The following is a 27,907-nucleotide window of genomic DNA, read 5'->3' on the forward strand; positions in this document are numbered from 1 at the left end:
AGCCACGTTCGGGACGACTGGCCCAAGCGGGTGTCCTTACCCAGCAGCGGTAGTTCTGCATCAGGTTGAGCCTGATAGCCTGGACACTCCCATCGTAGCAGCCGGTATAAATCTGGGCCGCGGACATGGAGACAGAGTGACTGCGTTAACGCCAGCCGGCCATCTTGAACATTTGCTCGCATTAAGCGCTCGCTGGAACTCGCCAGGCCCGAAGGCGGCCATTTCTGCTCACCATGCTCTTGTGGATGCTCATGCACATGACCATGTCTGCGTGACCACCGTACACCTGCAGCCGGTCGTGGGACTGGGGGGGGGGTGGAGGGGGGCAGAAAGGCAGGCTTCATCAGCAACACACTGAGGGAGGGGGCAAAGTGAGGCCACGGCACGGGATGGGGGACCAACCTGTAGCTCGTAGACGCGCAGCAGCCTGTCCAGACAGGCAGTTACCATCACCTTGCCCAGGATGGCTACCACAGTAACAGCGTGGCTGTGCCCCTTATAGATCCGATTCAGCTCCCCTGTCTGCAAGCGACAATTCGGGGCCGAGGGGGCGGAGACAAAGAGACACAGAAACGGAGAGCTGAATGAGGTAAGCGGAGGACAGGACCAGCAGGGCGGCGCCGAGGAGGCGGCGAGGCCACTCACGTGGATGTTATGGGCATGGACAGACTGGTCGCTGGAGCCGCTGAAGACGAGGTCGTTCACCACCTGCAGGAAGACGTGTGGGTCAGATGTTCCACTAGGGGGTGCCACAGAGCAGAGGCAGAAGAGGTGAACCTACCTTCATGCAGAGCACTGTCTTGGTGTGGCCCTTGAGTGTGCGCAGGAGCAGGCCGTTCCTGGCGTCCCGCACGCTGATGGTGCTGTCGTAGGAGCCCACCAGCAGGAGGCGGCGTGACCCTTCCTGCGTGGACGCCAGGCAGCTCACTGCACGCGGCCCGTGGCACTCGAATACATCCAGCTGCTGGTTTTTCTGCGGGTGACAATTGCCATTAAACTCTTAGAGGTTTATAGAAGAGGGAATATGAGCCCTGTGCCAGATCAGGGGTTAAGCAGCGTCAGCAGGGGGACCTCTGGGATTGGGAGGGGGCCCCGTGTGAGCTCCTGTGCTTACAGGGAGGGGCTGGCACTGCATGTTGCCCCCCATTGTGTTTCTTATCTATTAATAAGTATTTATTGAGTTGCTCCTCGGCCTTTATTTAAGGCAGGCATGAGCCCCACAACCACCCACACCAAATCCAAGAGTCAATTAAAATGTAGGTGGCGTAAAGCTGAAGAGCAGAAACGAGGCTCACCTTCAGACTGAAGCTGACCACAGAGCCATTGGCCAGACCCGCGTAGAGAATCTTCCAGCGGCTATGCAGACACAAGACCCGATCCAGCATGCAGAACTGCTGTACGCACTGTCTGTTCTGTGGACAGGAAGGGGAGGCGGTGGGAGATTGGGAGGAGAGAGAGAGAAAAAAAAAAAAAAGAGAGAATACACAAGCTATAGGACCAAAGATGTTCAAGCCGAGAGACACAACGTTCCTCTTCAAAAAGCGATTATCCACACAGTTCTGCCAGACAGGCATGTGCTGGGCCGACGGCTCTACCTTGAGACTGTAGCAGCGGACGGTGTGGTCACTGGAACCCGTGTACAGGCAGGACTGCATCCCCGGGCCGGACGACACCAGCAAGCAGTTGACCTTGGCGCCGTGGCCTTCGAACACGGCCGTGCACTGGCGAGTCTACAGGCGACACGCCCGCGTCAGGAACCGTGCGGGTCAAAGAACTGTGCGGCGGGTCCGAGATTGGACCAAGCCGGGTCGACACCCACCACTAAGCTGAAGGCACGCGCCGTCTGGTCCTCGGAGCAGGTGTACAGGAACCCCCCGTGGATCTGCAAGCCAGTGACGGCCGCCTGATGGCCCTGGAAGGAGCCCTCAGACGGCTCCTGCTTGCTCTCCGACTCCAAGGAAACATGGACTGCAGACACACATACATTCATACGTGGCATGTGACACAAAGACAGAAGCAGGACTTTGCACTCTCCCCTATCCTTCTGAGATCCACACAAATAACACATTAATGGCAATGGCAAATATCACACCTCACATGTGACATCATCTTAAGGTCCTAACCATCCTCTTTAAGGAAAAACAGGACTTAAGAAATCAGCAAGTATAGTCTGAGAGATATGAGCAAAAACATGGTGTCCTCTAGAGCGGACGAAAATGAACTTCTGCATCTCAGAAGGAAGTGGAAAGGTTTTCTTGCATTATTTACTAGTTGGAGCATAAAATGCCACAAGAGGAGGATGTGACATGGTACGAAAATGTGATGTAACCGAATGGAGGTCTGCTGATACATACAGCTGCCACTGCATTTCAACAGCCCTTAATCTGAGGCAGGGCCAGTAAGGCACTTACACTGCGAACTGCGCTCGCCACCCCCCGCAGATGACCGGGTTTTTCTGTGGGGACAGAAGTGACAGGGGTGAGAGAGATTTCCTGCTTGCAAACCGAGGCGGTGACACTGCCGATGATGCGTTTGCGCCCTCTGAAGGCCGGCCGGTCTATGTGCGTATGACTTGCGATGAGCCATAAATGTACGCAAACAGTCATCACTGTCACTGAACCACAAGGGGGCCCCACTGGGACCGGGCCTGACCTGCAGGGCGTCTCCGTTTTGATGCCAGGGTCTAGCTCGCTGGTGGAGCTGACCTCATCGCAGGCCAGTCTCCGCTGCTTGGCTTTCCTCAAGATCTGAGGTAAGGGAGCAGCAGAGGGCGATGGGGCGGGCTCCTTGCGCTCCTCCTCCTCCTGTTCAGAGGAGTCGAGGGAGATGACCTCGCAGGGAGGAGCTTCCGGGTTATCCACAATGGCCAGGGAGGAGGAGGAGTCGCTGGTGGCCCCTCCCAGAGGGAGCTCCGAGGGACCCGGTTTCCCTGCCTCCTCATCCTGTTCCTGCTCCTTTGGCCTCCTCTTGGTTTTGCTCGGGGGCTCGAGGATCTCCTGGTCTGTGTCGCTCGCCGTACTCCCTGCGCGGTTCTCACACTGCGCCACCATCCTCCTCCTCCTCCTCCTCTTCTTTTTCAGGAGTTTCTTCTTCTTGGAGCCCGGAGAGGAGGTGGGGAGAGAACCGGGAGGCGGGGATCCACTTCCAGAGCCTCCGGCAGCAGGACACTCAGCGTGGGCCGCAGCAGCCTGGTCAGAGCGCGCCTCCACTTGGGCCTCGGTGGTGAGCATCCCAGGAGAACCCAGCCGCTCCCCAGCAGAATCCCTATAAGCAGCACCACTAAGCCCCCCCCTCGACACACTAGTGGATGGAGAGGAACCGTGTACAGGGAGCTCTGCAGGTGGGAGGAACAGAAAAACAATGGTGATTAAAGAGGACGAAAAACTTACCACAGCGATGCTAAAATGTTACCAGGGACAGAGAGCTCGGACCCATGTGGGGGGAGGAGACGGCAGGGGGGGGTGCTGGGTCACACAGTCCCGGGGCGGTGCTGTCGATGGCGTCCGGATTCGAGTGGCTGGGAGAGAGGGACTCTTGCTTGATGGAAGAGGGCCCTTTGAGGGCAAACATGCTGGCCGCAGGTGACGCGGAGGACAGGGAGACAGACGGCGGGGAGAGGGCAGCTAGAGGAGGCCGGCTGGGCAGAGCAGATGAATCAGCAGGGGGCGCCACAGAGGCCTCTGCCGTTCCATTAGGACTGGCCCCATTCTCATAATTGTCTAGAAAACAAGGTTGGAAAAGTAGGAGTCAAATGCCAGGTATCTCGTAAACAATTAAAAAAACAAGTTTGTGTGTGTAACAGTGCCATGGAGTCCAGGCATGACGGTCACCCCCACTGTACGCACAGTCACCCCCACTGTACGCTCACAGTCACCCCCACTTTATCCTCACGGTCACCCCCACTGAACGTTCACTGCCATCCTGACTTTCACGGTTATCCCCTCTGTACGCTCACCGTCACAGACGACCACAGAATTCGTTCATTGTCACTCATTTTATGAACAAACTTTGGTGGGACCAACCTTGCATGCCCTGCAGGATTTCAATGCGCTTCGCCCGCAGCGAGTTCATTTCTGTGGTGATCTGGAAGCATTTAAAGGTCATAACATTGACATGCTTAATAAACACCCAGACATTTTTAAGGTAGTGGGAGGTGAAAGGAACCTCAAAATCGACGATGAATGGGATTAGCACGTTACCCACCAGAGCCTGATCATTTCTGGGTTCCTGTTGGGTTAGTCAAGTTATTACTGGGAACAGTTAAACCAGTCTGCAGCATGTTAATCCCACCCAGTGTGGGTCTGAAAGCCTCTGAGAAAAAAAAGTGTGTGCCACGCCCAACAAACAAACTACAGGGGAAGGACATGCTCTCAGAAGGAGCCTTTCAATCAAATGAGACCCACAGCAGCTCTACTTGTTCTACAAAATGACTGTGCTCCAAGGGTTAAATATTAACCAATCAGAAGAGGCTACAGAAATCCCTGCAAACTGGTACAAGAATAATACACTCTGGCATAATTTTTAAATAGGATGATAACGAAGTTCCTTAAATGATGAGGCAGACTGGGACAGGGAGACGCTTAATATCGGCGACCCAGAAAACTGCTGGCACCTCACCTGCTGCTTGACCATCAGGAGGCGCTGCACCTCCATGTATGCAGCCTGCAGGGCCATGCGAGCCTGAACTAGGCCGTCTTCTAGGGTCTGCAGGGAGCCGTTGAGCTCCTCCTCCCGCAGGGAGAGCGTCAGCAGCTCGCCCACTGGTGTGCGCTCTGAGGCCCCGTACCATGGCACCAACAAAACAAACAAACAAACAAACAAACATCCATCATCAACATGGACTGCCAGCCCCAGCACCAGACCACTTTCAGGTCACATGTCGGCGAGGCAACATGCCAAATAAAGAAGCATTCCCAACCATATTTGCAAAATAAAAAAAATCCTGTTAAGTACATAACTTCGAGCAAGGCTTAGTCACCATAATAGTTGCACATTGCATATGTAAACAGCCTTTAAGAGCAAAACAGACTCACCTTTAACTTTATTCTTCTTTGTGACCTTTTTTGAGACTGTCGATGTTACATCCTGTCCAAAAAGAAAGGAAACAGGAACATGAACACACCGCAGAGCCTTTGGTCGCTTCAGGTTCATGGGCTCGCACTCTACGGATGCCCACCGTTCCGGCAGTCCCTCCCCCATGGGAATTGTCCTGCTCTGTTCCCGAAACGGTCCCAGCATCCTCTTCCACAGAGTTCTCTGGGTTGCCCACTGGACTGGCGCCCCGTTGAGAGTCTCCCTTCTGACAGCCTTCTGCTTGAGGCTTGGAGGGTAGGGGGCTCCCATTGACCCATGGCACAGTCCTGGGTTCCCCAGAGTTCAAATGGAGGCTCTTCCTGGGAGCTTCCCTCGGGACGCCGCCCGTGGCCAGTGGAAAATCGAGGGCCCTGTCGCCACTCGCCACGTTACTCTCCGACAGGCTGCGTTTCCGAGATGAAGGCCCAGGGACAGCAGCGTGTGGCTCGTCCAATGCCTCCCAGTGAAAGCCCTCTGACAGAGGAGGCTTCTCCAGGCTGTGAACTTCCAGGTCAGAAGTCACCGGAGCCACCATCTCAATTCCAAACCTAAAAGGTGAAAGGCAGACATCTTTGTTTACAAACACTTACGCTGTTTCCAATGCGAAATGCACCAAACAATCAGACAAGTGATTATGGGCCACAGACTGAACAAACAGCACCGCAAAGCTCACATAAAATGGTGCATTAAAAACAGCAAAGGGAGTAGCAGATACATCAATATGTCAACAGTAAATATGGGAACCAACAACTTGGAAATGACATAGACAAATATGGCCGCTTCTGCAGAATATGCTCAAGACGGCCCAGCTGACATGAAGTATCGCGCCATCGGTATGAGGGTGATTGCCCACCTTGACCCTGCGTATACCAAGCGAAGTGCATTAACCAAAGGCTACATCGTTTCTGCAAACAATGGATAGCTCTCACCTGGGCATGCCCCTCCCCTGGCCCTGCTTCTTCTTGCTGACTTCCTGGTACACCTGGTCCCAGTTGACGCTGCGCCGGGAGCCCGAGGAGCTGATCAGCTGCCTCAGGGTGGGCTTCAGGCCCGAATCCTTCTCAGCCATAGGCCTCCGCTGGCCGTCGATGTTGCGGATCCGGCGTGCGATGTTCAGGTTAGGCTCGTGGATCCCCGCCTTGCTCATGTGACGAGACAGGTCTCGTTTGAGGGACGCGGGCAGGTCCAGCTTGCTCAGGCTGGGCACACGGGGCGCGGCGGGTGTCGTGGGGGCGTCCTTCAGTGCGTCGCTGTCAGAGCTGGGCCCCTCGTCCGTCGTGGGCTCTCTTACCCCTTGCTCGACGGCTGCCTCTGATGTTTCCGCCTCCCGGGCCTTCCCCTCCCCCGCTTCCATGCTCAGCCCCTCCACCCCTCCTTCCGGTGCCACAGGAACAGCCTCTTGGGAAGCCTCGCTGGTGGAGGTACTTATCTGGACTGACTGCACGGATGAGGCGTGGGGAGATGTTGGTTTGGTGTCCCCGCTGGATGTCTGAGACTGAACGCTATTTTGCGGATGCTGGCCAGCCTCGTCCGGTTGGGTCCCCATGCTCTTCAAACCCGCAGATGTACTAGGATTGCTTTTCGTACTGGGCTGCACGGTCCAGTGGTGCCCCCCTGTGTGTGGCTTGGGGGTTAAGACATCTCCCGTTCCCCCATCGTCCCGAAGAGCCTTCCTGGCCTTCCACATTATTTCCTGAAGCTGTTTGTCCTGCTCATGTGGGGACCGGCCAAAAGACCCACAGCTGTTGGCCCTACCCCTGCTTTGGCCAAACTTGGGGAGTTTCTCTGTCCCGGACGTTGGCTGAGCCTGCTGCCTCCCATCGGGGCGCCGGTAGCCTTCTAACATCCTTTCCTTGGTGTTGAGCTGGAAGCTGCACGACATGGGCAGCTGATTGTTGGTGAAGTCGATGTTCATCTCTGTCGAGTTCATGTTGCCCCACGGCCTGTGCTGTTTGCCAGGGTATGACCCAAAGATCTGTCCACTTGGACTGAATGTGTAGCTTTGGTGTTGCCACTTTTTCCCTCTTTGTGTACCTCTATGCCCGAAACCCCGTGCTGGCCAATTTGGGAAGCCTGGCATCCCGCCTGGGGGGAATTCCTGGCTGGGGTGCCTGTTCCCCGACCCTTGAGGGGCCCCTCCATCATGGTGTGTGCCATGGGCGCCCCTTTGAGGAGGAAATGGTCGCAATTGCCAGCGGGGTGTGCCACAGCCCATCTGCATTGGGTGGAACATGGGGTAGCCCCCTCTATGTGGCCCCCTGAAGTGCTGGAACGCGGGGGCCCTCTCCGACCAGAACAGCTGCTTCTGTCGCCTGTTCTCCTCCGATTGGGCGGCTGCCTCCTGTTCTTTTCTGATGGGAGAGGAGGAGGTCAGATGTGATCCCAGAGAGGAGGCCTGACTGGCCAGTACAACACAACTACTCTGAGATCCATACTCTCTGTCAGCATTTCTCAAACTGGTCTCTTTCTGGTCTCCAGAAAGTCCACTGGGAGATGGGAGGTAGCAGAAACGTAGACCATCTAGGGGACCCTGACGACCGGATGAGAAACACTGCTCTATGTGATTCTGACTGGGACGCAGGATTCTGCGCTTTTATTTTGACTTATTCGTGCTGTTCCACGTTTTTGATACTGCTATGTGTAAATCATTTTGCCATGCCAGTTATGCTCCTATGATAGTATACAACTGATTGCTCACAGGCCATAAGGACGCAAGACTCCATAAAGCAGGGGTCTCCAACTCCAGTCCTGGAGAACTACCTTCCAGTAGGTTTTCTACTAGTTCTCAGGTAAATACCAGGAGCAGGTGCGGCTCATCAGAAGCCAAGTAGGATAGAAAACCTACTGGATAGTAGCTTTCCAAGACTGGAGTTGGAAACCCCTGCCATAAAGAACATCATTATTTTTACCTTAGATGGCAAATCACTTGAAAAACTTACTTAGTGTTGGCTAAACAAAGAATTCTGAAGAAAAGTAAGAAAAATATCTTGTCAGTGAGCTTGAAATAACTGTAATTAGTTAAAATTTAGCAATTTACCACTAATAACCTTCTGCTGGTGGACCAGGTCAATGGTCCTGCTTGGGTTTGAGTTGCTGGATAGACTGGTACAGTCTGAGACAGAGTGAGCCACAGAGCAGGGTGTTTATCGTACCAAGTGTGAGCGGACACCCGAAGCAGCGCACGCCATGACGTAACCCCACCTGCGCTGTTTCTCGAGGTGCTCCAGCTCTGCGTCGAAGTACTCCTCATCCGATTTGGGTCCCTCGCCCTGCTCCTGCTGTGCCACCCGAAACTTATGCAAGGAGCTGGAGATGTGACTGGCGTAGCCCGTCAGGCCCACCACCGAAATCTGGCAAACCCGACACTCGTGGTTACAGTCCCTGTGGAGGAGGCCAACATTGGGGCTGTCAAATGCAGCAACTAAAGAGCCCTGACTGCACATTCCCAAAGCTGGCAACGTCCAGCGAGAGTCAGCTGTTATTTGTGGTGCAAATAAATCCGACAACAGGCATCTTTTAATCGTAACAGGTCCCTGTGGATTAGTGTGACCACCTGATCCACATCAGGAGGGACATCTGAGCTACTTCAGGTTTCACAATTTGGTCAAATTGTTTGGTTCTTGTGTTTTTACTAGTTCGTTTCCTTGATTGAAAGACTCATCCAGCTGTTTCACATTAACATTAATGACACATGCATGATTATATGAGACTGACCAATCAGCACACAGCAAGAACTCAGTGCTTAAGTGAAATCCGGGTCCTTTTAATTAAAATGGCTGAAACGGAAGTTCACAGACCCTGCCCTAGCCAATAATGTCTCTCCTGACATGGATTAGGTGGTCACACTACTGCGGATAGAGGGAGGAGCTTGCAGAGGAACCTCGCAGGATTGTCTCTCACCGGCCCTTAATGTTCTCCAGCTCGCGGTGGTGCAGCATGCTCCGCAAGTGCTCCTCCATCTCCTGGAAAGAGGGGGCACAAAGCCAGTGTTAATGCTGGGTGGGGAACACAATGACTAGAACAGGATCTAGCAGTACGTGCTTGGAGTACAGACATCCCCTCCTCTCATTGGCTGGGGAGCAGGACACCTCGCCGTACACAGCATCCCAGGCTCTGGGTGTGGAAGCTCACCTGCTTTGTGTTGTGTGTCGTATGACACAGGATGCATCTCCTCTCTCTCCCCATGTCGGCCACTGAGGTGGAGCATCAGGCCATCACTGGAAGGAGATTCACAGAAAAATCTGATTAATAAAAAATACATAAATAAAAAAAATGTTCCTGGCTGTAGCATATCTGTGGCATATGATGGGTACTCCGGTATCCATCTACGTGATCATACATCCAAAGAGCATATTTGTTCTTTTTTGAGTTCCTTTATATAAATAATTTTTAAGAGCACTTCAAAAAGATTTTAATGAATATGAAAAAAATATTGGCAAATCATTAACTGTGGTTTGACCATTGGATTTCCCACCAAATTTACGTTATGGACTACAAGGAAATAAAACATTACGGACAGCTTTCAAATCCTGCTGATGAGATCGAGGCAGTAAATATGCATGTAACCCCCTCACTTCTCTTAGTTCCATTTCCAAAGACATTATCATCATTGTTAGGGCCGAATCACTACACCATACCTCAAAAGCATTAAATGTTGTTATCTTGGTATCAATATAGTAATTCACATCTTCACGTACACAGAAACAACAACACAAACATTACACTTGACGTGTGGTACTGCTACAGCAGCCATGGAAATCACGCCAGAAAAATTTATCCGTAATTAAAAATATTTACTAAATATCAAAACTAAAAGTCTGATGAGGCTGATTTTAAAAAATCCAGGTAACGTATTTGTTGAAAAGCCTGAAAAAATGTGACAAAACATTGCCGTACTTAATCCATCGCTATCTGTATTTTTGAGGGAGATACTTCAACCAACATTTGTGTGCCAGGTTGCATTTTATAATAGTAAATAAGTGATACGTAATATTCATATTTACTACACGCTACATCGGCATAAAAATAGCTTTATTCAGCCCTTTTATTAGCAAAATGTAAACTTCACCGCCCAACGACCTTCGCAACTGTTGGCGCATTAATTGTATAGCTTTAACTTTCGTATCATTACAGGGTCTGTCAGAGAACATGCACAATAGCAACCCCCATAACAGAAAACACGGGTACAGCTTACTTTAAAAGTTTATACGAACCACTTACATGTGTTTTAAGACAGATGCACAGGGAGCCAAATCAGCTTGCTAGTAACAAGCATGCCTTCGCTGTTTGATGTTGTCTTAAGTATATTTATGTTTCTTAAAAACGCGCCGTAGTAGATTTTGCGAAGTTCTGCACATTGTACTAACAGGATATCATACTTATTTTCCTGGTATAGCCTGTTTACAGTTCCAATCCCCTTACACTACACGTGCGTCCAATATACACCATGTCCGTAGACGGTACAGTTTGGTTTCTCCTCATCCCGTATGACGTCACAGGCAATCACGTCGCACTATGATGACGTGTAAAACACGTCCATTTTTTTCAGAAAAACTGATGTAGTCGTCTTCAATATTATATCTTTTAGCGGGTTAAATATTTCGCTAATTACATTAACCACCAATATCTCAGGCGTGTTCACAGTTATTATCTGAAAGTACGATTTTATTAGTCAGGGCATGCATTTTACCATAACCTTGTGAATTTATGTGTATTTAAGTTAAACTTAGCCATAACACTCATAACACTCAGCCATAGGTTAAATTGCATGAACTGTAGCTATATCATGTTTATCAAGGGAAAAATTCATAACTATAGCAATTGGGTTATAACAAATTTAGTCAAATATGTTAAAAATGATAACATGCTCATGAGAGCTGACTGATACTGGCAGCTGCGCAACATGCATCGCTTTTTTTGCAGCCTCGGTCTACTGGACTGGAATCACAACGTGACCAAGGCCACTTTGGCGGAAGTGCACTGCTTGGTTATATTTTTATTTGGATCGTTGTAATAACCACTCAGGGTATTGTTGTACTATTTGCTTTTTATAATAACGCAGGAAACGGGAGAATAATGTGCACCGACTGCGTACAGAAAGAGTATCCTGATAGGGTAAGTCTTTTGATCACTGCTAAAAATATGCGTGCAGTTTAAGGAAGAGGCTCGTCAAGCAGGTACGTAGTCACCCATGCGAAAGCATACGCGTGCCTGAGACTTTGAAACTCTTACGGATGCTGTATATTCCGTATTCATTACACGTGTAAAGAAACAACCAGCTATGTGGTGAGTAAAATGGAATTTCTATAGTACTGTATGAGCAATCTGCTTGCTCGATCGAACCGGTGATCAAACGGAACACCCACGTTAAGGTATCCTCACGGTTGGGTATCTTATGAGAATATGCGTCATTTCATTAGAGGGAATACTGTACGTTGTCCAAATAGTTCCACCAAGCCTAAGTAGCTGCACTCAGGAAAAAGGTATTAAGTTGGCGCCTGGGAATTACGTATGTTAAGGAAGCACGTGTAAACATTATTTAGCCACTTCTGTTTATAGCTTTGTTTATTCGTATAATCTTTTTTCCATAGCAATTTAATTATGTTACGTACGTATTCTGTTCAATATTTATTTAATCCCTTTCTTGGCCTTTAAATGTGGCTTTCTTATCAACCGTCCAGGGGTGAGTTTCCCGAAGCCTACGCTACGTCGTTCGTTAGTTCTATCTTTTACACAGAACTTAAGAACGACGTAGCGTTAAGAACGCTTCGGGAAACTCACCCCAGAGGTCGTTAAGCGATGTTTCATATGTTGCCTTATTTAGCTTGATTTGGTGTTCCCTTCATTTGAACTTGGTGGAAATACCTCATCTTTATAGTAGCGATATTAGGACTTCTCAGGGACGGGTGAATTGTTTTTATGAGTTTATAATTGTTGTGCAGCTGATGAGACGTTGAAACATCTTTCGGCAGAATCAGGCTTGCCAGCTCTAACACATCTGGCGTGACCCTCACCCTTTCAAACTCAAGAAATCTTACGGCAAATCTATATTATTCCATTATAACCCAAAAATTAGCTACGTCAAAAGCGGGGTTGGGTTAGTTTGCAAACCTTATAGACTATTTACAAGGTAATAAAACTTTTACATAAATGTAAATTCGTGAGAATAATCTCGATTTAAAAATCTTATTCCAGCCAGCTGACTAAAGTTGAGAACCCTGCAGAATAATGGCCAAATCAGGCACAAGTTCGCAACATAATTAACGTGCTCATTATATGGTTGACGTCTATTTCACCAGAAGACCATGTGTATAATGGAAAGGAATATCTGTACAAGTTATCTGCTGTAAACAATCAACCTTTACTTTCACTAATGTAGCCTGCTGTTTGCTAAGACTTTGTGCTTTTTCAGGGAAACACATGTCTGGAAGATGGCTCGTACCTGATGAACTACGTCGGCTGTGCCAAGTGCCACCAGCGTGACTTTGTGCTGATCAGCAACAAGGCCACAGAGGATGAGGATGGAGAGGAGATTGTCACATATGACCGTAGGTGACTGTTACCTGTCATTTAGGTACACTAAACATGGTATTTGGTACCTCCTTTGAAATGTTTTTCTTGTATAGATGTGTGCAAAAATTGTGACCACATCATAGCCAGGCACGAGTACACATTCTCCGTCGTGGATGATTATCAGGTGAAGCCCCCCTCCTTATTTTTTCTGTCCTCCAGGAGGCAAGGATTTTTAACAAATCAGCTGAAATCAGTAGTATTCAATACAATTGAATGCTTTGTACATGCAAAACACAGTGCTTCCATGTTGCTCTGTGTAATTCTTTTTCTTTTCTGATTATGATCTCCAGGAATATACCATGTTGTGTCTCCTGTGTGGTAAGGCCGAAGACTCCATCAGTGTTCTGCCGGATGACCCAAGACAGAGCGCACCCCTGTTTTAGAAGATAATGGACTCAGCTCTGATCTTGTGTGCCATTAGGATGTAGGACATAGGAACCAACCATTATACACTGAACAAAAATATAAACGCAATACTCTTGTTTTTTTCTCCCATTTTTCATGAGCTGAACTCAAACATAGGAAAATTTTTCTACATACACAAAAGACCCATTTATCTCAAATATTGTTCACAAATCTGTCTAAATCTCACAGGTGTGGCATGTCAAGGTGCTGATTAGACAGCATCAATATTGCACAGGTGTGCCTTAGACTGCCCACAATAAAAGGCCTCCCTGAAATGTGCAGTTTGATCAAACAGCACAATGCCACAGATGTCGCAACCTTTGAGGGAGCGTGCAATTGGCATGCTGACTGCAGGAATGTCTACCAGAGCTGTTGTCCATGAAATGAATGTTCATTTCTCTACCTTAAGCCGTCTCCAAAAGCGTTTCAGAGAATTTGGCAGTACATCCAACCGGCCTCACAACCGCAGACCACGTGTAACCACACCAGCCCAGGACCTTCACATCCAGCATGTTCACCTCCAGGATCGCCTGAGACCAGCCACCCGGACAGCTGCAGCAACAATTGGTTTGCATAACCAAAGAATTTCTGCACAAAATGTCAGAAACCGTCTCAGAGAAGCTCATCTGCATGCTCGTCGTCCTCATCGGGGTCTGGACCTGACTGCAGTTCGTCGTCGTAACCGACTTGAGTGGGCAAACACTCACATTCGATGGCATTTGGCACGTTGGAGAGGCGTTCTGTTCACAGATGAGTCCCGGTTTTCACTGTTTAGGGCAGATGGCAGACATCGTGTGTGGCGTTGTGTGAGTGAGCGATTTGCTGATGTCAACGCTGTGGATCGAGTGGCCCATGGTGGCGGTGGGGTTCTGGTATGGGCAGGCGTATGTTATGGACAACGAACACAGGTGCATTTTATTGATGGCATTTTGAATGCACAGGAGGTACCGTGACGAGATCCTGAGGCCCATTGTTGTGCCATTCATCCATAACCATCACCTCATGTTGCAGCATGATAACGCACGGCCCCATATTGCAAGGATCTGTACACAATTCCTGGAAGCTGAAAACATCCCAGTTCTTGCATGGCCAGCATACTCACCAGACATGTCACCCATTGAGCATGTTTGGGATGCTCTGGATCGGGGTATACGACAGCGTGTTCCAGTTCCTGCCAATATTCAGCAACTTCACACAGCTATTGAAGAGGAGTGGACCAACATTCCACAGACCACAATCAACAACCTGATCAACTCTATGCGACGGAGATGTGTTGCCCTGCAACAGTTCAGCTCATGAAAAATGGGAGCAAAAACAAGTGTTGCGTTTATATTTTTGTTCAATGTAGAACAAAGACTCAAGCACACATCTTGGGTAAAGTTACAAAAAATGCATAAGCAGTTTACACTTGCAGAGTGAATGGATACCCCTGAATGAATATTTAAATGGCAACTGTATGGTTTGTGATATAACATTGTCCATTTGCATTGTACATGCCATTTAGGAAATGATTAAACTCCTTTACCCAGCTGAATTTGTACAGGGAAGTATTGGGCCACTGGTTTTCTTTATCTGGGGGTGCAGTAGGGGCATGGACACCCTGGCAGATTCTGGAAGGGGGCAGTATTTTACAGGGGTCCATAAATTTCATGTCTGAAATTCATGGTCCATGAATTTTTGGCTATGCCCCTGGATATTCCTGCTGACCCCATGAACATGTAGGGTGAGGTTCAGTGGTATAAGTTCCCATATGTTGATTGGATAGTAACTGAAAATAGTATTTTAGAAGTTTCCATAGAGCTTAGTAGCCAGTTCGCACAGAGGCAGTGACTATTGTGAGCACTCAATAAACAGAGGCTGAAGTTGTATAAAAAGGCTTGCATTTATTTCTAGCACTATACTAGCATGAGGGCCAATACACTTAACATAAACAACAAACGCAAAATAACAGAATAGAACAAATCAGAATGTAATATGAAAATGCAGTGCCCAGATTTAAATGGGTAACCTTAAAAGAGAAATACTGTTCTGCAAAGCAAGCTCAGTTTGTGAAAACACGACCTTAAGTTAAAAAGCAAATTAATCAACAGGCTAGGTTGTTAAAATGAATGGAAGTTAGTTTACTTGGTTGGAGGGGATCTTGGCAGTAGGTTGCAGAGGTGATGAGCTGAGGGTATGGTGGCACTCAGGAAGGCGCGGCGTTTGGAGCGGTTGTTGGAGTGGAGCCCCTTGGATTTTTCTCTCCTTGTGAAGCTTTGAGGTGAAAGGCTTTGTCTTGGGGTTGCAGTTCTCTTTTGGGTAGCAGGCCTTCACTGGCAGGCTTCAGGAAGGGCTTCTCTACTGCGCTTCGCAGTGTTCTGGCATTTTTTTGGTGGTTTTCTGGAGGGCTCCTACTCTGAATCTAAGGCGCCAGGTTTAATGGTCTAAAGTTTATGAATAGGGATGACCAGGAACCCGACACCTGAGCCAATTGCTGGCCATGTAGTTGGCGGGCTTTCGGAGGGGTGTCTGTGACAGTCCTTTTGGGATCTACGACTAGGCTGATTTTCATTAAACGCATGTAATGTTTTATACATACAATTTTATGATTAGCACTGACCAGATTTGAGTTCAGGAGCAATTTTCCATCAGTTTGACACCAAACATGCCATACCAACCTGGAGGTTCACACCTCATATAATCTGTATTAATTAATTAACTTCTTACATTGTGCATGTTAATGACTCACCTCCATATATAGTGTAGGTGGTTAGTGTTGCACATCACCAGATGTTGCCATTGGGTAAGTTAAGACATTACATCACATATTCACATCCAAACAGCACATCTTACCCCTAGATAGGTGTGGTCACTGGTTTGTTGTAATCCCAATTTCAATTAAACATCTGGAAATTACATATTATGGTTGGTGTGGCTTATTCCAATGATTTGCTCCCCAGGTTAGATAATATCCACATTGATTCAGTCTTTTAACACAGAATAGTAGAAGACAAAGAAGTGCTAACAGGCCACAGAGATCAGATAAGGGCCAACAGAGGATTGCAAAAATGGGAGTTGTTAAACAAAGAAAGAAAATACCTCTGACAGGAGACCCAGTAAGATACCTTGTTACATTATTTAACTTTCACGATTCCTCTGGGATAACCATGAGAGCATGTATGCAGGGGTAGCTAAACATATATATTTATCCATTTCTATATAATGGTTCAAGTGAGAAAGGTGATACTCTGTGAAACACGATTAGAAGCGTGGCAGACAAAACACTAAGACTGTCTAAGGACACAAACAAACATAACCTATATGGATGTCAAGACTAGCAATATTAAGTAAACACATATACAAGGTATACACAAGCCAAACTTGAGTGAACTTTCTTCAAGGTACTGGGTGTCTGGATTGTAAGGCGCGATTGAAAGTGGGGGGTGGGGGTTGCATGCCAAGTTGAGGGGCCCCTATCTTTGAGGTCCATTCTGTTGTCTGTAGGTCCCTAAATCTTTGAGCCATAGAAGTTAGAATGCTGGCCTCCCTTATGTGAGCTTGGGGTCACTAACCCCCCTTTTGTGCCTTGGCCGACGAGTATCTCTCATACCAGGCTGTGCCTCATCTCAGGCAACCTGGAATCTCAGCCCTGGTGTATGCGTGTGTGTGATCCTACATAGGTAATCACTTACTTCAAAGGGGTAACCAGGCGACTGGAGAGCAGGCTTAAATAAAGATGCACAGGTGTTAATTTCCATTGCAAAATGGTTTTGTATTCAGTTTAATCCATATACATATATGAGAAATCAAGGACCTTAAAAAGTACAAACGAGCACCAAAAAAAAATACTTTACACTTCAAAGCTATAAAAGAAATAAGTACAGATATCCTTTAAATATCTCAATATCTAAATATGCCAGTATTGGATGGTAATGTCCCTGCAACCCACCTCAAAGTAAGTGAAAACATTTAATACGTGTAAAGATAATACATCTGAGTGACACAAAGCGACTATTAAAAATTATTTCCATACACTCTCCCCGTTAAGTGTCTTGAAGGTACAGTTCATACCATTCATTGTAAAGTGGAAACACACTGCAACAAACCAAATTCAACCACAAAATTCACGTAAAAATACGGTTCATTACAGAACAAGCGAATGTCAAGTTTAATTTAGCATAAGTGTATAAACATTTAAAGGTTACTTTATTAAAGTGAGCAGGAAATACAGCATAAGTGATCAATGCCTACTGTGGTCAGAGGTAACTGCATTGAACAGATTGTCCATCTGGTACTAAAAATACCAAATGATAAGCAATCAACAAGTATAAATAGGACAGAACTGGAAAATAATGAAAGGGATCTTAAAAACAACATACAAACACAAAGTTGAAACAGAGCTGCGTTAACACTGCAATAATCAAAAATATGTTTCAAATCTATGAGTGTTACTTATAAGCTGAACTATATTATCAGTTTCACTTTGTGATCGATACTAGCAAAAAGAAAAACACAAGGGACATTAGAAAGTGCCAAGACTGGAGCACATTCACTTTTAGAAATGACATGTAATAGGTGAAAGAAACCTGAAGAACAACAGTGGGTGAGACTGATGTCTTATCATTAAGTGGCCTGACTAACATCCAATCAGGTACCTTACTAGGTCATAAGCCAGGAGCCTATTGGCCACACTCAGTAACTCTACCCACCGTTGGTCTGAAAGCATCGCTACCCCCGTAACTAACAGAATGTACAACTTTATGAAGTGATGTGACCACAGTGCCTCCAATCTCGTGTGAACACCGGCACTCTGGTGGCTAGGTCCCCTGCTAGGTTTCTCTTCCGGGTTGGGGAAGCTGAGCAGGGGGCTGGGTCTCATTAGGCGATAATGAGGAGCGGGGCAATGCCCCTCCCTCTACTTCAGCAGGTTGTTGGCTCTCTTGTCAGCATCCTGGACACGGGCGTTAGTGACCTCCGCCTGCAGCAGTCAAAGTAACAACAGGGTGTCGGAAAGGCTGCGAGTGAAATTATAACAGCATACGGTGGTGGTGCAGGGGGGGCAGACCTTCTCATTGATGCGGTCGATCTGCTTGTTCTGCTTGTCCAGCTCGGTGCCCATATCCAGGGCCATGTTCTTCAGGTTGCCCACGATATCCCCCACGTAGCCCAGGTTCTCCTCCATCTCATCCTCCCGGGCATCATTTGTTATCCTACAAGACCAAGCATGCAGACAGATGCCAGGTAGTGGTACCCCCCCCCCCCCCCCCCCCATGGGGCTGATGTGTGGCCTCCCTTCTGCTCTGGTTCATTAGATGTGCCAGGCACTGAGAAGCAGGAGGTCATTTTGGCATTCTGCTGGCGAGCCGGTCTCACCTTTTGATGTAGGGGCCGCTGGATTCTGGGCCGGGCTGCCCATTGCGGGAGCTTGTAGGCTGGCTGGACACGACCGCCCCCTTGCTGCTGTCGCTGTCCGGAGCACGCCTGTATCCTCTGTCGGTCGTCTTCACCCTGAATCAGCCGTTCCCGTTAACCAGCATCCATTGAACAGTGGAGAGCAACCGTCTTAAATAAAACGCAAATGTCATGTGTCTCGGGGAAAGAGCACGGGGGACCTGAATGGGCCTTCGGTAATGGTTGCTACAGGCACAACAGGAAGCCTTTTCAGGAACCAGAAACTTCTGTCACGTTCTCACTCGGAGGTACTTCCTGAACCGCTTTTTTGTGGTCCCTATTCTGAAGTAGACCCAGAACTGTGGGGCGGGGCTTACACTGAAACTCTGCTGATTGGTTGACCACCAGCACTGGCGCGAACTTGGAAGTTACGCGATGTGCGAGAAAACAAGGTAGAAGTAGTGGAGCAAGATGGAATTTTCCTGTAGTATTTCCTGTCACATTAAATGCATTAATTAATACATTTTTACTACCATCCGTATGTTTCTGCATCAGAAAATTAGATCAATACGTGATATTTTTGCCTAAATCACCAGTGCTGACAGTGAAGCTTAGCAGAAGCAGTGAAGTTTCGTATGAAATTACATGTGAAGTTTAACCTATGAGCTTTTTGCATCCCCCGTGCTTATTTAGCATTAAGGTCCCAGTTCCTGTTGTGTCGAGAAAGCGATGGACAAAAGTGGCCGGAGCCTACAAAAGTCTACAAAGTCCCCGGTCAAGATGGCCCAGGAAACTGGAACCAGATAACAGTTGCTCAACTTTGGTGAGAAAGAGGCATCTTATCGCTACCTATTGCACGGACACAGACAGAGGCCACAGCACTTGGACATTTCAGTGAGGTTCTTCTCCGCGACTTTCATGTCTTCATTGATCTTATCAAGCCCAGTCTCGATGTCGTTCAGCTTATCTGGGGGGGGAAAGGGGCAGGGGGCAGAATGATGATGATACTGCTGACAATGTCAGTCAGAGCTGTGTGTCTCTTTGTGAAAGGCTACAGGGCAAACACTCACTTCCCTGATCATCCAGCATCCCCAACGTTTTCACTCCCGTTTCTTGAGTCTGCAGAAAATGACGGCTGAGGTTTTATTTCTGGTGAAATTCTGTACATTTATTCATTTGACATGGACCATTTACCCTGGACAACGATGCTATCAATACATAAAAACACAAGTTTGGGCCAAAGACAACTTTAGACCACACAAGTTTAGCAGCATTTCAGGTCGGAACCCAGTCAAAAACAAACACTCATAATTGCACTGAGGGATTAACACTTTCCACTCTATAATTCATTTGGGCAGAGTAACACGAGCAGCACAGCAGTAATTGGGGGGTGGGGGGGGGGGGGGTGTTGCTGCACCCCTGCCTCACCTCCTCGGCCATATGCCGCATCCGCCTGGTGCTCTCCAGCGACTGCAAGCAGGAGAAACAGGAGATCAGTTCCCTTACCCAGCTCTGACAGAGAAATAAACCCTTCCTGTCCTTCTTCCTATATCTGCCTTCAAAAGCTAACAGATTTAAGCATGCAATGTCAATGCGTGGGGGGATGGGGGTCACGAAGCCCTGAGTGATGACCGAGGGGCTGCATTTCAATCTGGTGCAGGAAAGGTGGAACTCTGGTGGTCAAAGTGTCCCATGTCCTGTTTAGTCACTTTTCCATGTCAAGCATGCTTCAAATGAACAGTAGGAAGTTCTGTAACAACTGCAGCACTGAGCAGAGCAGAGGAAAGCCGCCGACAGCAAACAAATGCAAAGCAAGCCTGACGTCATGCAGGGTCTAATTACTGTAAACAGGGCTGGGACGTGGCATTTCCTTCCTACTCACAGCAGATGAGTCAACGACCTCACGGAGTTAGTAAATGAAGGACAGGCCCCTTAGGCAAGGCTAAGCTGCAGGGGCAGCTAGCGGGGGGAAGAAAGGGGGAAGAAAGAGCAGCAGTGGAAAAAAGACCCTGGTCTGATGAATAATCTGGTATGTAATGAGTGTTCACCCAAGTGGACAGGAACATTGCACTGGCTAAGGTCAGTTAGATAAAGAGCTAATATTGACACGCTGCTTTTATATAAACAAGTACTAAAGATGTGGGCACTGCCTTTTAAAAATGTGAGGCCGTCTCTAGTCAGCTAGATCCCCTGTGTTACGAGGGGGCAGCTTAGAGCGTCAGCGATCCGTGCCGTTTGGGAGACCCTCTATTGGTAACCTGTGGCCGACAGACAAATACAATCACAGCTTTCACAAAATAATAATGTATACATTAACTAGCACTGAATGGATGAGAATCTGCCTAACAAGATATCAAGATGCACCACCACCATCCAAGGGCACAAACCAAACCTGACTGATGGGTGCACTGAATAAGGACTGAACAAAATGAGGTTTCAGACTACTGCTTTCTGATGAGGTTAGGGGCCATAAACTGTGATTACCCTAACCCACAGCAGGGTGACACTGCATGGTGATTAGCCAGGCAGAGCCAGCGAGCACGGCTGCCCCACCCACATCTGATCTGTGCCGTCCCACACAGAGGCAGCAGGAAGAGAGGAGAGACAAAAGTGGGAAGTGAGAAAAGGCCAAAAGGGGAAATCAGTCAGGTGCGAAAACAAACAAGCCCTTCATTCACATCATCATTTTGCAATTAAGCCACCCGTCGGCGGAACGAGGCAATTATTAGAAAAACGTATTAGCGTGTACAGAAAAGAAATAAATAAAATGGAAGAGACATACCTCATCTGTCAGCTGATTGGCCTTAAGGGTCATCTCCTCCATATCGTCCATGCTGTCTTATTGGTGTGAGGGGGAACCGCCCAGAGCAGTGATCAGAGGCTTCTGTGGCTGGACAGAAATCACACGTCAGTGGGACATGTAGATCTGTACTCGTCCTAAAGCAGACTTTCCCTGATAAAGTCCCAGGGAAGTCAGCACACATTTACCACAGGACCCTGACCTCCAGCAAAAACTGATAAGGTGTAAACGGGCTGCAACCAGATGTTAAAGTTCAGTTACTGATCCTTTTCAGACTGGGCTGTGTGCTAAATGAGTTTTGAGATCAGGAATTGCTAAATTTTTAAATCCCTGGTAGTCCTTCGGGCAGGTATAATAACCATGAGATTTATATTGGTACTTACACATGAATACACCAAAATATTTCGGCCATACTTTTTGTACCCAGCTACAACCATTTTGCTGTCATACTGTGTATGGGTCCCATCCAGTATTATCAGTTCTTTTTATTTCGTTCACTTTTAATTTGCTCATATAACGTTATTTTGTGACACCATATTCAGTGGAAGGAATATGACTGGTGTCATAATAATGCTGTACTTCACTTGCTCTCTTTAACGTGATCCGAGTACTCCATTAGCATGACTGACAATGCACCAAGATGGTGGCGAGAGGCAATTCCTCCTATGAATCAGGCTTTAAGCGTGTCCTAGCAGACAAAGCATCATCATGATCAACTACTCGTTCGTTTGGTGGTCAAAACAGCAGAAGAGACAGATAGAAACAAACTTTAGGTTCTGGTCCAATTTAAACAGAAAGGGTAGAAAAATTCCAAAAATTCACATCTGGTTCCATATTTTTACTGACGAAAATCCTCAGAAAATACTCATTAAGTTTTTAAAAAGTTCCCACAGAAAATTTTGCCACCTTGACTTTACTCTTCACCTTGCTTTTCCTCTGCACTAGGTACGGTGCTTTTGGTACTTGAGTTAAGTATGTACCATAAGTACGGTACTTTGTTGTGTTGGTTTTCTGCTGGCGTAAAAACTGGTACTGGCACTGAACGACATCAGAACGAAAGCCGGGGAATTTTGTATTGAATTCAGAAAATGGCTTTAGTAAATTATAGGGATGTGATATATTAATACCAACATGCTATGCACATGTGATTCTCACATCGCAAGGACTGCAAAAGTCAGCTGGGTTGAGATCAGGCTTTTTCATACCTTCATATTGTCTGGACATTATAGCATGGGGGGGGGGGGTTCACTAGATCATTTTCACTCTTTTATAAGGAGAAAAAAAAACACTTATAAAGCTTTGCAATTTTAATTATTATTCCTTTTCAAGATTATCTAGTTTATCTAGTACATTTTTAAAGTTTAGTTTAAAAGTTTACTTCCACTCCTATTGAGTATAGCATGCATTCTCCATGACAATCAATCATTTTCATCCTTGCTGTATTGCTAGGCGATAAAAAAAATGACGATAATGATAAACGTAGGGTATAAAATTCGGTCAAACTATTTGCCCTGTATTAGACAAGGAATTGAGACAGAAAATGCCTGTGACCAAACGCGCCAAGCCTAAGTCCGGCGTAACGCCAGCACAACAACCAATCACAGTCGACGTAGCAAATTTGCCCATTCCCCACGAAGAAGCAATGTTGTAAACATTAGCAACATGGTCACGTACGTGAGAAAAGATGACGGGCAACCAGGACATCCTGATGAGTGTAGCACAAGTGGAATGTGTTAATTGCTCAAGTAGAAATTAATACCAAAGAAAAGGCACAAGTCATCAAAAATGTGCAAGTAGTTTGGTTTTCTCCAATCAGACCAAACCCAGATAAAGCCAGTCTGCAAGATATGCCACCAACAGGTCCCAACAAAGACTGGTAATACAACAAACCTGTTTCACTACCTTCAGAAATACCATCCAATTAAACAAGCTGATTCCCAAAATGGACCCTCGAGTGATGCGACTAGCAGCCTTCCAGCAGTGGTGCTGTTTGTAACCAGCTGACTCCGATTACATTTGCCGCTATGACCTAGCAGAACATCAAAAACGCATCAGCATATCACAACTGCAATCACTTACTTCAAAGCGAAAGATCTGATGCCAGCGAGTCTTGTCGAAAAAGAAGGCTTCAGGAAACTTTTGAAAAGTAGTCGACCCGAGGTTTCAACCCCCTGGGCGAAAACATTTCTCAGAGAGATTTGGCAGCAGCTCAAGAGGAAGTTCAAGCAGAAACTGATTACAGAATCACCAACAAGATGGGGGTCCCGTCAAAAAATGGTGGGGAGAATGCTGAAGCAGGAAAAGGCCATTGTAAAGGTACCATCTGCTGAGAGAGAGGGGGAAAAGAAAGAAGGAAAAAAAAAAAAAAAAAAAACACCACCTTGTGCCCACATGGCAAGACATGATGTCATTGAGTCTGTCCACAAGCCACAAGGCTCTAAACCCAGTGGCTAGTTTCATAGATGTGCTGTCAGGGGAATCATATCAGTGTATCATATGTGAAGCCTGTACCCTACTTTCTCAGTGAGGAGGTTCTGAAACCAGAGGATGAGGACTCAGACTTCACAGAGAACATTAAAACTACAGTCATCCACAACATGAAGGACAAATTTAATGACGCTGCTACTGATGATCTTCTGAACATATCACCCAACCTTGATCCTCGGTTCAAAACCTCCCATGTGAAACCTGAGAAAGTCGATGCCCTGAAGGCCAGAGTTGTGGGTGAAATAACGCAAGAAATCTAGAGCCTTTCAGCTCCTGGGCTTCACAGCTCCTCAGTACAGAAGGAGCTGAGGGAGAAGCACCAGCACCAGCCAAAAAACACAAGACGACACTGGGTAGCTTTTTCAAGAACCCTCATTCTGCTGCAGCAGCTGGACTCACAGACCAAATCATCTGATGTTGAACTTGAAAACTCCCTCCAAACACCTTGTGTGGGCAGTGAGACCAGTACTCGGGAATGGCGTAAAGTCAACGCAACTGCCTTTCCTAAAGTGAAGCTCCTGGTTACCTTTTTTGCATACCTGCTAGCAGATCACCCTCAGAAGGGGTTTTTAGTGCATGAGACAACATGGTTACCTGCAAAAGAGCATCAACCAAACCAGAGACATTGAACAGGCTAGTCTTCTTAGCAAAAAAAACTAAAAGTGCAAAAACAAAAGTATGCTTCATTTATGCAACAGGAAGAAAGCCCAAATTATTTTAGTTACTGTTCTAACAGATTTTTAAGAGAATAAAAGCAGATATTTTTTGCTGCCAGCAATGCAGCCTTGGTTTGCGTTGTTTTATGGTTGCACTGTCAAATCATTTTGCACACTAAAAGGAAAGTATCAAAAGTACGGGACTTAGCAGTGGAAAAGCTACTAGAGATGGGCGATCCACATTTTTTTCAGTTCCGATCCGATTCCGATACAAGAGCTCGTTTTAATTTGTTATACTTCATATATTAATTTTTTTAAGCTAGTAAATAAAGATGGAAAAAAAAGGTATGGCAAAAAATATTAGGTTACAATAAACATACATAACTGTTCCACCTCGTTTGTTTTAAGTGTTTTTGAGGCATTTGCAGTTCAATATGAATATCTTCAAAGCAAGTATACACAAGTGGCAAATGCTTAAAATTAACAGTTTTTCTCCCATTGCCGTCAGCGCAGTTACACTTTTGTTGCGATGGCAGCCCCTCTTGTATCACAAGCTGCAGCGAGTTTGCAAAACAGTCCAATTAAGTTAGTGACTCCCAAATCATCCATTGCTTTGTTTTGTCTCGCAGTTGCGTGCGCTTTGTTAAATGGGATTGTCCATTAAACACTATTCCCACCTCAAAACTTTATTTTACATATATTGCAAATCGCTGTGCTACTGGTTTCTGTTAAAAGCGTAAAATACTCCCAGATCGTCACATCTTACGCTCCTCGTACTGCGAAGGGTATGAGCATGACGTCACAGCAGGCGGAAGTCACTGTACTCACACCCACTGAGTAGCAAAAAAGACTGAGGTGCAGCGATAGCGTTCGATTTGAATGCCGCAAAAACACACATGTAAAATGGGAAAGAGCTGTCGCGCGATTGATTGCCAAAAACTAAATAAGTAAGTATAGGACGTGGATTGGTCACGCATGGCCAATACCCGATCCGTCAAATAGGTCTGGATCGGCGCCGATACCGATCCGAATATCGGTATCGGTGCATCTCTAAAAAGCACCCTTACCGTTTGCTGTCCTCAGGGTGACTGAGGATTATGTCATAACTGGAAAAACAGGTAGTTCCCCATGCTTGCAATGTTAATTATTTAAACAATATAGGAATGCAGACCTAATATCTGGATACATTTATAGAAGATAAGCAACCACTAAGACAAAAAAGATTATTAAACGTTTACAGGGAAAATATCCCTCCATGTAGTACCAGGGTTGCCAACTCTCACGCATCTGCCGTGCTGCTCACGCTTTCAGACTCTCACGCAAGAAATCTTACAGCAAAATACATATTATTTCATTATAAACCTGGAATTAGCTACATCAAAAGCATTGGGGTAGTTTGCAAACCCTATGGAGTATTTACAAGGTAATAAAACCGTTACATACATGTAAATGCATGTGCTGACTTGTCTCAAATTGAATATCTCATGCCAGTTAGCTGACCAAAGTTGGCAACCCTGACAGTACCCTCCAAAGCAAGCACTCATAAGGTATGTGTCAGACTGTTTTTTGTGAAACAAGATGAACAAAATTTTGGGAGGAAAACGAAAGCGGATACAGATGTGAGAATGGAGAGGATAAAGCCACCACAGTATGAGTCCGATGGTCAGAAGGAGATGCGCACAGGCAAAGGCAGAGTGACAACAGTCACTGGCAAATGCCACCGCGCCACCCATACAAAACTCCATATGCCAAAATAAAGAACGGAAGTGTTTCTAGGCAACTCGCTTCAAGATGACGGAAACCCTCAGACAATCAGACAGCTGTAGGCCAGGCCGGTGTCAGCCTCTTACTGTCAGTGACAGATTAAGCCCTTGTCACCGCCCTGGACGAGTCAGCAGACACAGAGCGGAGCTGGGTGACAGCTCGCAGTGACACAGTGCCCAGTTCCCAGTGTGGAATCTCCTGATACTCTTTCCTGTTTTTGCAGGGAACCTGAGCCCTTAGTTTCCTGACTAGGGAAGAGAGGGCATTTCATTCTGTTTCAGTTTTCATAGGAAAGGCATGGTGATGGTACACGGTCATGGTGAGCTGATAGTTTTGATACTGCTTTTTCCTGTTTTTGATCAAATCAGTTTCCTCCTGGCCTGCATGAATTCTTTAACAAACCCTTAACTAAACAATACAATCATCAACTGGAAATATTTAACTTTTTCCTGACGCAGAGACCGGGATAAATATAACCGCGTATCATCTCCTCAAACTTATCTGATGTACTTTTTTTATCAATATAAATGGAAATGATACCAAGGATAACATATGGCGCTGCAAAGGCACTGGCGTGTTGTGGACTAGCAGGCACTTCTCTGGAAAGCACAGGAACGGAGGTGGGGCGATGCCACTCAATATGGAGCGAGCGGAGCGTCCCAGGGACGCCAAGGCGCCCAAAGGAAGCTGAGAAGGTCTGACACCACGTGGTCTGACACCACGTCCCAAACATCCTCAGCCGCCCTCTCTGCACTTCGGAAAGCCCCCTGAAGACTGACTGCTCTTAGCACTGTCAAATAATAACCACTAAATGGAAAAAAAAGATCGAAATTCGTAATGAAATCATACAATTCTTAACATCTAGGTAACCGGCTTCGTTTACTGCCGTTACTTCTTGTCTTATTCCATGCTGCGAAACGTGTCTTTTAAAAACTACCTTATTACACGCCACTGCGTAAAAACAAAACATTAAACAGCCACTGTTACTCAATTAGAAGAAGCCGGTTTCTCTAGTTTACTGTCTTCCCCTCCCGTCATCGACTAACATACAAGTAATAGAACCTAGAAGTACTGCATCACCTTATGATACATTTGATTTAAAAAGTATAAGTATTTACCGTGAAGTACGGGTACAAACAGTAACATAAACTATGGACAATCTAGCTTCCTAATTCTATAGGTAGGAAAGCTTCGCCTTCGTGTCGGTTATTTCTGGCGGATAAACTACCTGTAACAAAACACCCGTCAGCAAGGACTCCAGCGAAGAAACCTTTAAGCGCAAATTCTGCTTTTACGCCAATAACATATCAGGTTCCACTGTCTTACAATGAACTTCAAACAAACAACGAAATTCAGAAGCGCCACAAAGTACTTACTGTGACTCCAAGTTAAATATCGCCAGAAAAGCCCAACTTCAAAACTTGAGAACTTCCGAGCTCAGACATGCAAAACTGCGAATTCCTTCAATCAAGCGCACAGCGCGCATGACCCTCATTCTTCTACCAGTTTCGACGCCGGAGTGTACATTGGAGTGCTTCCTCGATACTGCCACCTAGAGGATTGGAGTGAAGAGGCATATATGACTAAACCACGGCTAAAAAGAATACTGTATTTGCATTTACCCTAATTGAATTCAGCTGCCACGCCGCCCTGTTTCTGGTGGACATATCAGAGATTCTTTTCAGGTTACACTTACACCGCAAAATAATTCAAAAACAAACTAACGTGTTTTCTTTTTTTAAAGAACACACGCAAGTATTTTCTGCAAGACATGTAAGAA

At 46.6% G+C, this 27,907-nt stretch overlaps 3 protein-coding genes across 5 annotated transcripts in view; 1 reads left to right on the forward strand and 2 right to left on the reverse strand.

Annotated features, from left to right (window-relative positions):
• The window catches only part of LOC111859951 (zinc finger protein 106-like), a 13,932-nt gene extending 3,373 nt beyond the window's left edge, over positions 1–10,559 (reverse strand). For both annotated transcript variants that reach the window (XM_023843144.2, XM_023843143.2), the window contains exons 1-20: positions 10,294–10,559; positions 9,205–9,290; positions 8,974–9,035; positions 8,275–8,454; positions 6,003–7,424; positions 5,177–5,621; positions 5,034–5,085; positions 4,618–4,772; positions 4,023–4,083; positions 3,432–3,719; positions 2,653–3,334; positions 2,412–2,455; positions 1,820–1,968; positions 1,596–1,730; positions 1,296–1,412; positions 782–973; positions 646–708; positions 403–522; positions 233–304; positions 41–112 (exon numbers count right to left, since the gene is read on the reverse strand). In XM_023843144.2, coding sequence (XP_023698912.2) covers positions 41–112; positions 233–304; positions 403–522; positions 646–708; positions 782–973; positions 1,296–1,412; positions 1,596–1,730; positions 1,820–1,968; positions 2,412–2,455; positions 2,653–3,334; positions 3,432–3,719; positions 4,023–4,083; positions 4,618–4,772; positions 5,034–5,085; positions 5,177–5,621; positions 6,003–7,424; positions 8,275–8,454; positions 8,974–9,035; positions 9,205–9,258 — 4,365 coding nt within the window. In that variant the 5' untranslated portion in view covers positions 9,259–9,290; positions 10,294–10,559. The remainder of the gene's footprint in view (positions 1–40; positions 113–232; positions 305–402; positions 523–645; positions 709–781; positions 974–1,295; positions 1,413–1,595; positions 1,731–1,819; positions 1,969–2,411; positions 2,456–2,652; positions 3,335–3,431; positions 3,720–4,022; positions 4,084–4,617; positions 4,773–5,033; positions 5,086–5,176; positions 5,622–6,002; positions 7,425–8,274; positions 8,455–8,973; positions 9,036–9,204; positions 9,291–10,293) is intronic.
• Positions 10,560–10,822: 263 nt separating this feature from the next.
• churc1 (churchill domain containing 1) lies at positions 10,823–13,114 on the forward strand. The gene is made up of 4 exons (XM_023843168.2): positions 10,823–11,187; positions 12,485–12,620; positions 12,699–12,769; positions 12,936–13,114. The coding sequence occupies exons 1-4, from the start codon at positions 11,149–11,151 to the stop codon at positions 13,026–13,028; spliced, it is 339 nt and encodes a 112-aa protein (XP_023698936.1). The 5' UTR covers positions 10,823–11,148; the 3' UTR covers positions 13,029–13,114.
• A 3,662-nt stretch (positions 13,115–16,776) lies between these two features.
• Positions 16,777–27,672, reverse strand: LOC111859958 (synaptosomal-associated protein 23-like). Of its 2 annotated transcripts, none has more exons than XM_023843166.2 (8): positions 27,504–27,672; positions 21,203–21,310; positions 19,849–19,890; positions 19,491–19,539; positions 19,270–19,387; positions 18,403–18,537; positions 18,095–18,239; positions 16,777–18,007 (listed from the first exon to the last, which is right to left on the reverse strand). In XM_023843166.2, the coding sequence occupies exons 2-8, from the start codon at positions 21,251–21,253 to the stop codon at positions 17,945–17,947; spliced, it is 603 nt and encodes a 200-aa protein (XP_023698934.1). In that variant the 5' UTR covers positions 21,254–21,310; positions 27,504–27,672; the 3' UTR covers positions 16,777–17,944. The 2 variants fall into 2 exon arrangements, with proteins under 2 accessions (XP_023698934.1, XP_023698935.1); XM_023843167.2 differs by lacking the exon at positions 27,504–27,672 and adding an exon at positions 23,300–23,418.
• Positions 27,673–27,907: the final 235 nt, after the last annotated feature.

The sequence above is a fragment of the Paramormyrops kingsleyae genome, chromosome 19 (assembly GCF_048594095.1).
Source record: "Paramormyrops kingsleyae isolate MSU_618 chromosome 19, PKINGS_0.4, whole genome shotgun sequence".
NCBI lineage: Eukaryota > Metazoa > Chordata > Actinopteri > Osteoglossiformes > Mormyridae > Paramormyrops > Paramormyrops kingsleyae.